Raw genomic sequence first — 15,494 nt, 5'->3', positions numbered from 1 at the left:
ATGTGGTCAGTAAAATGTTGGACTTCCTGAGATTTAATTTTAACCCATTTTTAACCCAATTTTAATCCTTGAACAGATGTTCAAGGATAACAAACAGTAATGAAATTATTCCTTTTGTCAGAATCAAAGCATTGCTTTTGAGAAACATACAAAAATAAAAATACCAAATCAATGTCCAGATATAAGAAAATAAAAACATAAATGTTATCAAATGTAAAATGTCTGCCAGTGAACGTTCCACTGGGTTCAAAAATGAATGAGGCAACAGGATGGGCTGGAGCGAGCGTCACTTTACTGACCTGTGGCTTTGAGAGCGTTGCGCAGCTCGTATGACGACATCTTCCCTGATCGATCCGTGTCAAAAGCCAGGAAGAGCATCTGAAACAAGGAGTTTGTTTTAATTATCCTGGAGGATATGCTGCAGGTCTGTACTCCCCAAACTTTCACCACTACCATTAATTCACAACCTAACCACATCAAACAATACCCACAATCCACTTCTTCATCTTCTCCCAGAACACCTTAAACTCTTGAAACTCCAGCTTCCCAGTGTTGTCCACCTGGTTTACTGTGTTAAGAAAAACTGTAAAAAATATGTACACCTTGGAGAAGAAAAACTTTGTATTTCAAAACCAATGTATCTTTTTATCTCATACATGAGTAAACACAGCAAAAGAGTCACGGTGCCATCTTTTTCCAAGTTTTTCTTGTTGATATAAGAGCCTGAAATCCTAAAGACATGAACAAACTCACACATCAACATCACCTGCAGCAAACTGATGTTACTGTAAAAATTCTACAACAAAAAGTTTCTGCGTAACATTTGATTTGGTGAGAGCAGATTTAGTGAAACCTCTGCAACAAATCAGTTAAAATTTGATTTGTTTAAAGACAGATGGTGATGAATAATTTATATTTTTATAACACTAGGGGTGCCCACACTTATTCAGCATGTGAGCTACTTATAAAATGACCAAGTCAAAATGATCTACCTACACATATTAAGTATTTTTTTGTACAAAATATGTTGATGTTGTATGTTGTGTAACTGCATGAATCTATCCAACAACTTTCAGTCAGGTCATCAGCACAGTTTCTTTTTTTTTTGCTGAAACGTTTCACCTTCCATCCGGAAGGCTTCATCAGTCAAGGAAACACACAACACAAAACTGATTCTTCCCCCAAACAGCTTACTCCAAAGTGGAACAAACCAGTTATGTTGGTGCTAAGATGGTGTCTTTGGCATGCCCTCTCCTCTGGAGCCAGCCCTCTTCCTCGTCGACAGTCATGTCAAACTGGTTCAAATCCAAAAACGTCCATGCTCAATAATCCATTATATAAGCCAACAATCTTTTTTTGCTTTTGAACCAGTTTGACATGACTGTCGACAAGAAAGAGGGCCGGCTACAGAGGAGGGGGTGTGCCAAAGAGACCATCTTAGCACCAACATAACTGGTTTGTTCCACTTTGGAGTAAGCTGTTTGGAGGAAGAATCAGTTTTGTGTTGTGTGTTTCCTTGACTGATGAAGCCTTCCGGATGGAAGGTGAAACGTTTCAGCAAAAAAACAACAAAAAAAACTGTCCAGATGAGCTGACTGAAAATTGTTGGATTGTATACCTGGATTATTGAGCATGGACATTTTTGCATGAACCTATATTGCACAATACAACTCTGTACATTTTTTGACAGTATCTTATTCTGATGACTTGCACTGAATGGAATTGGCCAGAGATGCATAGTCCAGACAGTAGCTGCTGATAGCTAGCCTCAACCACATTTCTAAACGATCATCAGTCATGGTGGAATGGTATTTGGACTTAATAATCTTCATATGGGAAAAGGCTGACTCGCATAAATAAGTGGAGCCGAATAATGCGGTCAAAATGCCTCTCCACATTTCCTTTCTTGGAAATAGTAATGGTAGACTGGCAGATGAGGCAAACGCAGTTCAAATTTGACATCGTGAAAAAAGTCCTCCTCCCATTCTGTATGGAAATATTAGGTTTTCTGCTTCTTACCTGGTCCAGCTCCCAACTCATTTTATGCACGAAGAAATAAACTGGAGGCTAGCTAGGCAACTCGGTAGCTTTCTAGTTTTTGGTGTGGTTGTTAGCACATGCGTGGTGGCTCATGTGTCAGAAAAGTTCAGGTCTCAGACTGGCTGCCCTGTATGCCAATCAAGTGACAAGTTTCATAATGAGGATGGATGATGGGTTGATGTCTATTTTTTTTTAATGCCATGCAATCTCCCCATAATACCTTTGTGATTGACCAGTAGATCATGATTGACCAGTAGATCATGATCGACATATTGGGCACCCCTGCACTAGACCAAGTGTCCCTGCCTTGACTTGTTGTTGAGCATTGAAGCCAGCAGGGTCATGTCAGGTTTTATTTTTTGGACCCTGCGATGTAGGGATTTATTCCCTTGCACACAATCATGGTGTTGTATCTGACACAGGGTGTCCTGAATCTGTACATGGTACTATGAAACCTCAAGACCATCAAGGTATTTTGGCTTGAAATGTGCTACTTGGTGTCAGAAAGCTTGGTCTCACTTGCAGCTCATAGGTCAACCAATAGGATAATGGTCCAAAATACACATCTGAAACCACACAGAAATGGTTCAGAATCTAATATTGGACTATTCTGAAGTGGCCTTCTGATCCCTGATCTAAGTCCTGTTAAATGTCTGTGGAAGGAGCTGAAACATGAAGTCTGGAAAAGAAACCCTTCAAACCTGAAACAGCAGGAGCAGTTTGCACATGAGGAGTGGACAAAATCACCTGAGGACAGGTACAGAAGTGTCAAAGTGTTACAGACATCACTTGACTGTACAGATTGCCTCAAAATGTTGTGCAACAAAATATATATAACATTAAGTGTACCATGTTTTTGTCTAATTTGTTTGCGTCTATAAGTAGCTACACAACACCACAAACACAATATAACAATGGGTATAACATGTACAGTGGTGCTTGGAAGTTTATGAAGCCTTTAGAATTTTCTATATTTCTGAATAAATATGATCTAAAACATCAGATTTTCACACAAGTTCTAAAAGTAGACAGTTTAAACGTCTTGCTGTTATGTAATTGATGACATAAAATGGGAAACCTTTCCCTCTTCCCATGAGTTCATCACTTCACAGGTTTGAGACCCCTCAGCCATCGAGCCCCATCAGCTCTGACTCGAGGTCAGAGAAGTTCCTGCCGGTTCTGTCAACGTGCCTGAAATGAGTCCGTCTACTGAAATAACAGGAAGGATACGTCCATCAGGTTGATGATGCTGTGACAGGTGCTGAGACTCAGGCCGTCAAATTTGATCTCTTTTCCTGAGGACAAAGTATTCACAGAAGGGACAGGTCATTTATTAAACACATAGTTTGAGCCACAAGTTACAGTTACTTTTATCACCAACATATTTCAGTTTAGTTTGAGAGGCTGTAGAATCATAAAGAAAGAAGTCACGTTAACTTGTGCCCAGTATTGTTGACAGACATCACAAAAACTAGTGTTGAATGTTGATCTGAGGACTGCGAGAACAAAAGGCACTATGATTAAATCAAACAAGATTGTATTATAAACTGGGTGGCGGGGGGGGGGGGGGATCCCTATTAAAGCTGTCTGTGGGAGTGCATCAGTTTTGTTCCTCGTCTGCCCGACTTCTTTGACAATAAACCGCTTTAGATGTATCCAAACAATTAGTCTTTCGTGGACTTACGTCTGCTGAGGACTCCGTTCAGCATCTGCTGCAGCTCCATGACACAGATGGCCTTGTCCTGTAAACAGCAGGGGGTAGGAGAAAAGACAAAAGATGAATCTGCACATACTTCTGTAAAATCAGACATCTACCTATCTAACAAAATTCTGTTTTATTATTTTCTTCTTCTTTCGGCTGCTCTTTTTCAGGGATCGCCACAGCAAACTAAGTTGCATGAAGACGGCAACTATTTTTATACCAGATGTTCTTCCTGAGGCAACCACAGACCACCGAGCTACCACAGCCCTCTGTGTGGAGCAGAGAGCTGCATCTAGGGTGCCTGGAGGAGCAGATGGTGGGGGTTAAGGGCAGCTGCTCAAGGGCACAGAGTGGGGCAAATGAGGATGGAGGCAGGTGTGGGTGCTTCACCTTTCCCACCACATTTTGATGTTGTCGGTACCGGGAGTTGACCTGACGATCTTCCGATCATAGGCCCACCTTCTGTAGCCTCTGCACCACCACTTCCTCTAACAAAATTCTGTTAATTTAGAACAGGGGTCTGCAACCTGCGGCTCTGGAGCCACAAGCGGCTCTTTGGTCCCTCTGCAGCGACTCTTTCAAGCTTTAACCAAAACTAACAAAAAACTGAATTTTATTGGTTATACGAACAACAATAAAGTACTACTTTTAGCAGTTTTACTGTAATTTATTTTGCAAATATGTGAATACTGGAACAAGTACAAGGAGTAAAACATACTCACTTTAACTTTATGCTTTATCTCTATACTTAATTTTTGACAATTAAAAAAAATACATAGGTCTGCATAGTTTATAGTTTTTATTAATTAAAGAAATTAGCCCCTCGCCCCAAGAATCTGGTCCTTTCATTTGTCATAAGTTGTAAAAATATCAATAAATGTTGAAAAGCAGCAGCCCGATTTTTAACCAGTACAGGCAAAAGAGAGCACATTACACCAGTTTTGGCCTCACTGCACAGATTACCGGTTCACTTTTGAATCCAGTTCAAAATACTCATGTATATCTACAAATCACTGAACAATCCCCCCCCCATCTCTCTGATCTGCTACAACCGTATGGCCCACCACGTTCCCTGAGGTCAGCGGACCAGTTGCTCATCACAGTTCCAGGAACTCGTCTTAAGTGCAGAGGTGACAGGTCCTTCTCTGTAGCAGGACCAAGACTTTGGAATGAGTTACCTCTGCTTGTCAGACAGGCCCCCTCCCTCTCGGTATTCAAGTCCCGTTTAAAAACTCACTACTATTCAGTAGCTTTCAACACCAGATTATCTGTGTTTTGAACCTGTATGTTCCACACTGGTTTGTCGTCATTATCTGCATCGTTTTTTTGTCTATATTCTGATTTACCTCATTTTGTATTTTGCTTTGTGTGTTGCCTGTTGTTCTGTCTGTACAGCACTTTGGTTGGCCTTGTCGCTGTTTTAAGTGCTCAATAAATAAAATGGTATGGTATGGTAAAAATCATTAGATATTTTTAGCCTTATAATGTCACCCCTAGTGGCCACAAAAGGCCCCTCCAACAAACCTACAGTGGCCCATGGGCCACCAGTTGATAACCACAGTTGTAGCATGTTGTTGCGACTCTGAACACTTTTAGTTTAGTGAACGAAGGCGTAAAAATGGCTCTTTTGATCGTAAAGTTTGCAGACCCCTGATATTTAGAATATTAATTTAAAATTAAAAGTCCTTGCTGCAGTCCAACTTGGACTCACTCTCAGCAAACTGCGACCTCAGTAAAGACCATTAATTTCCAAAAAATCCTAACAAGAGTATGGCACATTATATGCCCGTCAACAAACTCTTATATAGAAGTCTATGGCAATGGCCTGGACAAACAAAGACCTTGTATAACAGCTGACCATAATTGTGACCTTCATCTTGGAGCTTGGGTGAGGGTGTGTGTGACACTCCGTCTATGATGATGCATACTGAAATATATATTCATCATATAATATATTAACTTAATGAAATGTTTAGATATATGTATCCTGTTTTATTATTTATAATGATATTGTGTTAAAACACGATCTGATTCCATTTCTGGAAGAAAATGTAGTTTCAGCTACATGCCTACAACTCCCAACATTCACGCGCCCACCCATTATAGAACAAGACGGCGAGATATTATTGGTTGAGAGCTGGGTCACATGATAGAGTAGGGCTTCCCAGTCGTCGATGGTGGTGACGACTCCTGGAAGGTGTGGCCGAGCTCTGAAGAAGATGGGTTTTCTGTTTACACTCGGGGCCATTGTTTGTGCCTCATGGTGAAGTGGTAATAATAATAATAATGTCATCACAATATCAGCACTGTATGTTTCCATACAATGGAGAAATTAGTCTCTGCATTTAACCCATCCACCACCAGGTGGTGCAGTGGGCAGCTATTGAAGGCGCCTGGGGGGCATTTTGGGGATGAGGTGTGCTGCCCAGAGACGCCACTTGATGTGCAGTGACTGGGGATCGAACCTGGGACTTTCGGGTCCCAAGCCGGCTGCGCTGCCTCTACACCATCTCGGCCCCCAATGGTCCAGGGCTGTGATCTTTGTACTTTACATGTGAGTAAAATAAACCTTCTGAAATGGAAGACGATCGTTCCTCCTCTCCCTGCTCCAGATGTTGAATATATTGTAACAATACTGTATGTGTATGAAGTTTTGTTGTAAGTTATGGGCAGGACAAGAAATTTTACAAACATATGTGCACATGTACGTACAAACAAACAGAGACTATATCATAATTCGTCCCACCTTGGACAAGTGTATAATAACTAAAAATGTGCGTATTGTTTCAAAAGTTATGTTGTTTGCGTATTGCTGTCAATTGTTAATCAGCACTAAAGCTGAAGATGAGCTGAGGCTGATGGGAAATGGAATTACAAACAGTTCTTTAGACTGGCTGAGTTTTATTTGAACCATCGTGTTTCTTACCGAACCCGCGAGCTGCTCAAACAGCCTCCTCAGACCTTTCTCTTCCTCCGACTCATCCTCAGGAGCGCTGGGCTTGGGCGGCTGGAGGACAGAACCAAATCAGTACAAACACACCTGCCGTCCTGACTGGACAGGTGACATCGTCTGTGATGTACTTACATCTGGCAGGTCGGCATCAACAGTGGTTCCCATCTCTCTGTGGGATAAAAACCACAAGCTCTTAAAACAAGGGAAAAGACAACAAAATCATTTTCTTTAATTCTTTTTTTAAATCGTCTAAAACTCTTCATTAACCAATGAAAAAGTATGAGTTTTTGAAACATCTCTTCTTAAATTTCTACAACCCCAATTCTGATGACGCTGGGACTTTGTGTGTAATTTAAATAAAAACTGAACGCAATGATTTGCATATTTTATTCTGAAAGAAGCGTAGGCAGTATATCGAGTTTAACCTAAAAACCTGTACCATTTTTTAAAAGGGAACACTGAATTCGAAAGCAGCAACAAGTCTTTAAAAAACTGGTCCAGGGGCAACAAAAGTAAACTATGAAAGTAAGTGATATGAATAAGAAACAGCTGGAGGAGCATTTTGCAACAAATTTGGTTAACTGGCAATAGATCAGTAACCTGGTATTAACCAGTAAGACTTACAGTAACCAGTAAGACGGGGTATTAAAAACATTTTAGAGTGGCTGAATCTCTAAGAAGTAAAGATGGGATGAGCTTGCAGTCTGCAAAAATCTAAGTCCAAACATATTGGGACAATTTCAAAATAATGTTCCTTGATGAGAAATTGTGAAGACTTTGAATATTCCATCACCTGCAGTTTATGTCATGAAGACATTTCTAGAATCTGCAGAAATATAAAAGGACAAGTCTTAAAGTCAGTATTGGATGCTCGTGAGCTCCAGGCCGCTGCACTGAGAACAGGTGTGATTATGTTCTGGACATCACTACATGGGGAACACTTCCACAAAGCACGGTCTGTAAACACAGTTCACTGAGTCGTCCACACATGAGTAGACCTCTGTCATGCACTGAAAAAGCCACATGTGAACATCATCAAAAAATACTTGTTTTTCTGGACCAAAGGTCGTTTAAAATGGACTGAAGCAAAGTGTAAACTGCTCTAAGATCAGATGACTTGAAATTTTAATTGTTTTAAAAACAACATAATGTCAAATTTGGAATATAATTTAAAATCTTACTTCTAACCTACAAAGCTCTCAACAACCTAGCTCCATCTTATATTACAGATCTTATTGTTCCATATTTTCCTAACAGAGCGCTTCGCTCTCAGACTACAGGTTTACTTGTGGTTCCTAGAGTTTCCAAAAGCAGAACGGGAAGATCTTCCAGTTATCAGGCTCCTCTCTTGTGGAACCATCTTCCAGTTTCTGTCCGTGAGGCTGACACATTGTCCAGTATTAAGACTGGGATTAAGACTTTACTTTTTGATAAATCCTATAGTTAGGGTTGACTTTGGTTTCCTGAGCTGTCCCTTAGTTATGTTGTTATAGGCTTAGACTGCTGGAGGACAGACTGACCACATTTCTTCAAATGAATAGTTACAAATTAATAGTTTGTATTTATTTCTATCTTAACATGTTTTCCTCCTTTAGAAAGTACACCTGGAGTGGACCCGTCTGTCTCTCCTTCCTGTCCTCTCAAACCAGCCGGTCGAAGCAGACGGCCACTCGTCCTGAGCCTGGATCTCCTGGAGGTTTCTTCCTGTTAAAGGGAGTTTTTCCTTTCCACTGTCTCCTTTGTGTTTGCTCAGGATGAGAGACTGTGATGAAGTGAAGATTCAACACAATCTGCTGCTTTCCTAGATAGAGAACTTTTACTAATTGGCTTTTTATGTTTGTGAATGTTTCTGTTAGGCAGCACGGTGGCGCAACTGGTGCTGCCTCTCAGCGAGCAGGTCCCTGGTTCAAACCCCGGTCCAGGGGCCTTTCTGGGTGGAGTTTGCATGTTCTCTCCGTGCATGCGTGGGTTTTCTCCGGGTGCTCCGGTTTCCTCCCACAAACCAAAAACATGCATGTTAGGCTGATTGGTAACTCTAAATTGTCCCTAGGTGTGAGTGAGAGAGTGAATGGTTGTTTGTCTCGTTTGTCTCTATGTGGCCCTGTGATGGACTGGAGGCCTGTCCAGGGTGTCCCCCACCTCTCCCACAGTGATGGCTGGACATGGGCACAAGTGACCCCTGTGACCCAAAAAGGAAGAAGCGGGTAAAAGATAATGGATGAATGGGTGGATGGCTTTATAGTTCAAGTCCAGGTTCTGAACTGACCTGGCTGTTGTCCAAACCTCTCACAAACAGAAAACATTTGATGCACCATCAAACAAAAATCAATGGACAAAAATCATTGGGCAAAAATGGGACAACGTTCCCCACCAAAAACTCAGGCTGTTGTCAAACAAATATGGGATGCTTTCCAGTAGGAAGTCTGGCTCTATTCCAACTTTCTGAGGTGTGATGCTGTAATATGTTTCAAATTTATCTTTTTATTTTAATGGTATAATTTCACCTCTAGCCCAGCACCCTGAGACTGCACACTTTTTAAACATTTGATATAATTACTATAGTTTGGGCTTTTAGGATTTGTAAATCATTGCATTCAGTTTTAATGTACATTTAAGTAAGTAAGTAAACTTTATTTATATAGCACTTATCATAGATACAATCACAAAGTGCTGTACAACAATAAAGAAATAAAGGCTTAAAATAAAATAAAAATAATAACAACTCATTAATAAAAACAGTAAAAACAGCTGGAAAAAACAGTAAAACATTTAACTAAAAGCTTGTCGAAATAAAAATGTCTTAAGCTGCGTTTTAAAAGAATCAACAGAGACGTTCACACGGAGAGACAGGGGCAGGGCATTCCACAGGCGGGGGGCTACGGCCTGAAAGGACAGGTCACCCCGAGTTTTAAACCGGGTCTTAGGAACCTTAAGAAGGTTCAGCGCTGAAGACCGAAGGGTGCGGGCTGGAGAATAAGGAATCAACATTTCAGTGATGTACTTGGGGGGCCTGTCCATTTAAAGCTCTAAAAGTCAAAACTAAGATTTTAAAATTAATTCTAAATTCAACAGGCAGCCAATGAAGATAAGATAAAACTGGTGTAATGTGAGCCCTTCTGTTAGTTCCTGTTAAAAGCCTCGCAGCAGAGTTCTGGACTAATTGGAGACGAGCGACGGCAGTTTTGTTAAAACAAGTAAAAAGTGAATTACAATAATCTAAACAAGAAGAAATAAAAGCATGAATAATCCTCTCCAGGTCAGATCTGGACAACATTGCCCTCAGTTTAGAAATGTTTCTCAGATGATAAAAGCAGTTTTTTACCAGAAGCTTTGAATGTTTGTCCAAAGACATGGACTGGTCGAACAGAACACCGAGGTTTCTGAGGTTCTGCTGAGAAGAGGAGCCCAGAGAACCCAGGTGTTGTTTAATCCAAGGAACTTTCAGTTCAGGGGCAATGATCAGGGTTTCCGACTTGTTAGAATTTAACTGAAGGCAGTTGTTAGCTAACCACGCCTTAATATGGGAAACACAGTTTACTAATTCAGCTAACTTATGTAATTCTGAGTCATAAAAGGAACAGTACAGTTGAATATCATCAGCATAGAGATGGTAAGACACATTTCTGAAGCTACTGATAATCTTTCCCAGGGGGGTGATGTATAGAAGGAACAGAATAGGACCCAACACTGAACCCTGAGGAACACCATTCAGTAACGGAGTGGTCTTAGACTGTATGTTATTAACAAACATTGAAAAGGTCCTGTTGCTCAGATAAGAAGAAAACCACTTAAGAACAGTTCCAGAAAATCCCATCTCATGTTGCAGTCGATGTATCATAATTTTGTGGTCGACTGTGTCAAAAGCTGATGACAGATCCAATAAAATCAAAGCACTGCTCTGACCAGAGTCTGCAGCCATCAATATGTCATTGGAGACTCTTAATAAGGCAGTTTCAGTGGAGTGCATCTTGCGGAAACCAGATTGAAACTTATCAGGAATATTATTATTTTGCAAGAAAGTAGTCATCTGCCCAGCCACTAACTTCTCCAGAATTTTGGCGAGAAAAGGTATTTTTGATATTGGCCTGTCGTTGCAGAGCTCAGTGGGGTCCAAGTTGGGCTTTTTCAAGATCGGATTTAAAATCGTTTGTTTCAAAAAACTTGGAACTGACCCGGTTGAAAGAGAGATGTTAATTAATTCTGCCACATGGGGGCTGACAATATCAGACACCTTTAAAAACAGTGATGTGGGTACAACATGTAGCATGCAGGAAGAAGGTTTGATCTTTTTTAGAACAACCTTCACATCCTCTAAAGTGACAGGTGAAAATGAAGACCAGGGGCTCACTGTAGGGACAGAACTGGGGGTGACACCAAGAGCTGATTTAACACTTGCCCTGATGTTGTCAACCTTTTCCACAAAATAGTTTAAAAATCTATTGCAGCCATCTAATGTGAATACAGGCACCAGAGGGAGTGAAGGTGAAACCATATTATTAATGGTATCAAACAAGACTTTAGGATTTAAACAAGCTCCCAACTTTTTCAGAATTAGGATTATATTCACGTTATAAAATTCACATTTCACCACTTGCTCTTGCCGAGGTCGGACGCTTTCCCCCTCCTCTCCGCTTTGCTTTGCTGCTCTGTCTTGTCTGTGAAACTGCTTCTGAGCCTCTCTCTACAAATCTTCCGAACCATAATTATGGACTTGTTTTGATCAGTTGGTCCCTCAACACAATTGATAACATTTCTTCAAAGAGAAGACAGGCTTTAGGCGAGCCGATTTGCCCTGTTGGCACGCACGCATCTGGATATTTCATCGACTTGAAGACTTGATGACATGTCTATCTCTGCTGCCATCTGTGGATTTTAAGGATGTGTTTATAATTAGATTTACAATAACTGGTTCCTGCTTTTTGGATTCGGCTGGTTCATGGTCTATCAACAATCAAGGAAGTTGTCGGCAGCAAATCTGAACCTGGTCAGGCTGCCTGACTTATGATGGCTTGGTTCATGCCTCGAGTACCCAGACTCAAACGCTTTTGGCAGAATGGATCAGATCTCTGGGATTTTACTCAGGGACGGTCCATTAGTGTGGCCATGTAATTTGGACATTTCAGAACCGAGTGGACTGACACAGACTCAAGGTAGCTGTCATTATAGTTTTGCCTGTTTACAAAACAACCGTGTGTTTATCTGAATTTGGCTCCCTTGGCTGGCCTTGAAGGCCATCTTATCTGAATTTGCCAGGAGGACATATAATCTAACGCTTTGCACCCCCCCCCCCTCCCATCGAGGAATTTCCAACTGATCAACCAGAGGAAACCAACTGAATAAACATTGTGTCACCATTTCAGGACTCTTGGATTCCCATAGGTGTTGTCCTTGGTCATTCCCTGACATCCCTTGAGAATGTTTATGGATCTCACCGGAGGACACTGGTTGATTATTCCATCCTTATCAGAACTCTTACAGTGCCCTCGAGAGCGTCCTTAAATCTCACCGTTCTCGTTGTCTCCCCTCCTCTGTGGAATGTCTACTTTACTATGTGCTTGTATGTGCGAGGTGTTTTTTTTTATATTAGAGGTTTTTTTTCTCAGCCAAGCAGAAAGAGTCTGATAGGATTTTTTTTTTGCCTCCAACTCCTACATGTGTCCAGTTTCACAACTTTTTGTCTGTCCAAACAGATGTCACTAGTAAATGAGTCTTCAAGACTCAATGTGATTTATCTGTCTAAATAAAGGTTGAATGAAAAACAATAGTAAAGTAAAAGTTTTGTCTGCTGTAGTTTTGGAACACTTACAGAGCTCCGGCCTTTTTCTCAGAGAAGATGCGAACGAGGAAGTCAGCCTCGTGGTGGGGTTGGAAGGTAGTGGGGACCAGCAGGTATTTCCCGGGGGGCAGGGTGAAACGCTCCGACACTTCCCGCATGTTGATGTAAGTTCTGCTACGAGCCTTGGATGCATGGTAACGGAAGAAATCCTTTCCCACTTGATCTTCCTCATCTGGAGCCTGAGTTAGCAAAAATAAAAATATTTTTTTTAAAAATAGGAGCACAGGACAATGATTTGAGTATGGTATTTGAAGAAAAAAAAAGTCCAAAATGAATGCATCAGTATGGACATCAGAGAGCTAAATATTGTCTTTAACCTTCATCACCAGGTTAAACTTATTGTTTTAAAAATTCAGATATAAGTTTGCATCTTTTGTTTGAGAACTTTACTAATTGGCTTTTTTATGTATGTTAAGTTTCTGTTCAGTGCCCTGAGACAACTTTGTTGGACGCTATATAAATAAACCGAACTGAACTGAGCAGGTCAGTCTTCTGACTGTTTGCAGATTTGTAGATAACTCATTTTCTAATTAAATAACTGTCAAAAACTGCGTAGCTTTGATGCAACATGTAGAAATTAAATCACTTTAGAGAAAGTTAAAAAACAAAAAAACATTAAAGGGCGGAACAATGGTGCAGTTGGTAGAGCAGCTGCTTCTTAGCAAAGAGTTTGTCGGTTTGAATCCCTGCCGAGAGGCGTTTCTGTGTGGAGTTTGCATGTTCTCGCTGTGCATGTTTGGGTTTTCTCCGGGTGCTCCGATTTCCTCCCACAAACCAAAAACATGCGTGTTAGGCTGATTGGTAACTCTAAATTGTCCCTAGGTGTGAGAGTGAGAGGGAGTGAATGGTTGTTTGGCTCTATGTGTCCCTGTGATGGACTGGAGACCTGTCCAGGGTGTCCCCGCCTTTCACACAGTGATGGCTGGACATGGGCACCAGTAACCCCCGTGACCCGAAATGAAAGAAGCGGGTAAAAGATGATGGATGGATGGATGGATGGATGGATGGATGGATGGATGGATGGAAAAAACATTAAAGCAAATAAGTCAGAGATGTTGAGTTTCAACGAGAAGAAATCTGAAGTTATGCTGTTTCCTCCCAATGACACAATCACCAACCACTGCATCGACCGATCCGTTCTGTCACCGTTAGTGAAACAAAGAGTCACTAATCTAGGCGTGATACTTGACCCTTCTCTGAAACTCAACCATCATGTAAATATGATTGTTAAATCCTGCTTTTTCCAGCTGAGGCGTCTGTCTAAGCTGAAGCCCATATTGTCCAAAAATAACCTGGAGACAGTAATTCTTGCATTCATTACATCCAGGCTCGACTATTGCAACTCACTCCTTTTTGGTATCAGTCAGACCTCCATAGCTAGACTCCAACTGGTCCAAAATGCAGCAGCCCGGTTTTTGACCAGCACAAGCAAAAGAGAGCACATTACACCTGTTTTGGCCTCCCTACACTGGCTTCCGGTTCACCTTCAAATCAAATTCAAAATACTCTTGTATGTCTATAAATCACTAAACAGCTCTGCCCCCTCCTATCTTACTGATCTGCTCCAGCCGTATGTCCCACCACGTTCTCTCAGATCAGCAGACCAGTTGCTCCTAACAGTCCCAGGAACCCGTCTCAAGCGCAGAGGTGACAGGGCCTTCTCTGTAGCAGGTCCAAGACTTTGGAATGAGTTACCTCTGCTCGTTAGACAGGCCCCCTCCCTCACAGTTTTTAAATCTCGTTTAAAAACACACTTTTATTCCCTGGCTTTCTGCACTGTGTGATCTGTGCTGAGTCTGTGTGCATCACACTGTGTTGGTCATGTTGCAGTTGTTGTTGTTATCCATTATTGTCTTTGTTGGTTTCTACTTTTTGGTGTCCTGTTATGTAATCTGTTGCTATGTGCTTGTTCTGTTTGTCCCTGTACAGCACTTTGGTGTGCTTTGTCACTGTTTAAAGTGCTTTATAAATAAATTGGTATGGTATAGTATGGTATGTTGTTTTGACCTCATACACAGCGAAGCCAATTGTCTCCAGGTCCAGGCCTTCTTTCCTCAGTTTTCGTCTGTTTTTCTGCATCACGGCGATCACAACACTGCACACGTCATCATCATCATCATCAGCATCCTCCAGATGCAGCTGGTACTGTGGGTTGGTCCAGAAAGTGTCTGCAGACAGTGAGAAAACTTTGTGAGGACACGTCAAGATAAAAATTAATTAAACAAAAGAAACTGCAGTGTGAATGCTGAGGGCTGAATGACTTTGCTGAAATTGCTGTTAAAGCAGAACAAAGATTGAAAGCAGCAAAACAGTAGCTAAAATAAACAAAACTGTAGCTAAAGGCAGTAAAACAGCAGCTAAAAATCAGCAAAATAGATGCTAAAAAGTTGACTATACAAATGCTAATTAATAAAACAAGTGCTAAGGCTAAAATGATCAAAATTGTAGGCCATCTAAAATAAGCAAAGCAGTAGTAAAATAAACAAAATAAAGACAACTATAGCTAAAGGCTAAAGGCAGCAAAAAATAGTGTAATATGTGCTAAAAAGGGGGCAAAATAAATGCTAATTAGTAAAAAAAAATGCAAAGGCCAAACTTTGCAAAATAGTAGAATATCTAAAATAAGCAAAACTGCAGCTAAGATAAGCTTCAGCTTTAGCTGTAGCTAAAGGCTAAAAGAAACATGACGGTAGCTAAAAAAGTAGAACAGTAGTTAAAAACAGACACTAGTGTAACGGTAGCTAACGCTAAAAGTAACAGGACAGTAGATAAAAGTAGCAAAAAAGTAAATAAAAGTAGCAAAATGAAATCCAAAAGCTAAAAGTAGCATAACAAGACAAACATAGAGCCAGTTTGCAAGAAGGTTTTTTGACGGTTTGAAGAGATCTTGATGTATTTCTGTGGGGAATTTTATTCAAAATGTAAAAAATCTTTTGAAAAGTATTAACATTACAAAATCTAGT

The 15,494-nt window shown here is 40.8% G+C and overlaps 1 protein-coding gene across 1 annotated transcript in view; it reads right to left on the bottom strand.

The window, feature by feature from the left end:
* Positions 1–299: 299 nt before the first annotated feature.
* The window catches only part of capn9 (calpain 9), a gene marked incomplete at its 3' end in the record, with an annotated part of 30,347 nt that continues 15,152 nt past the window's right edge, over positions 300–15,494 (bottom strand). The window contains 8 exon segments of the mRNA XM_037690013.1: positions 300–378; positions 492–560; positions 3,271–3,335; positions 3,725–3,782; positions 6,669–6,749; positions 6,828–6,864; positions 12,502–12,710; positions 14,539–14,699. Coding sequence (XP_037545941.1) covers positions 300–378; positions 492–560; positions 3,271–3,335; positions 3,725–3,782; positions 6,669–6,749; positions 6,828–6,864; positions 12,502–12,710; positions 14,539–14,699 — 759 coding nt within the window.

Source organism: Nematolebias whitei, chromosome 16 (assembly GCF_014905685.2).
Source record: "Nematolebias whitei isolate Nwh7 chromosome 16, NemWhi1, whole genome shotgun sequence".
Taxonomy (NCBI): Eukaryota; Metazoa; Chordata; class Actinopteri; order Cyprinodontiformes; family Rivulidae; genus Nematolebias; species Nematolebias whitei.
Note: the sequence above shows the minus strand (reverse complement) of the source record. Positions and strands in the feature narration are given on the sequence as shown.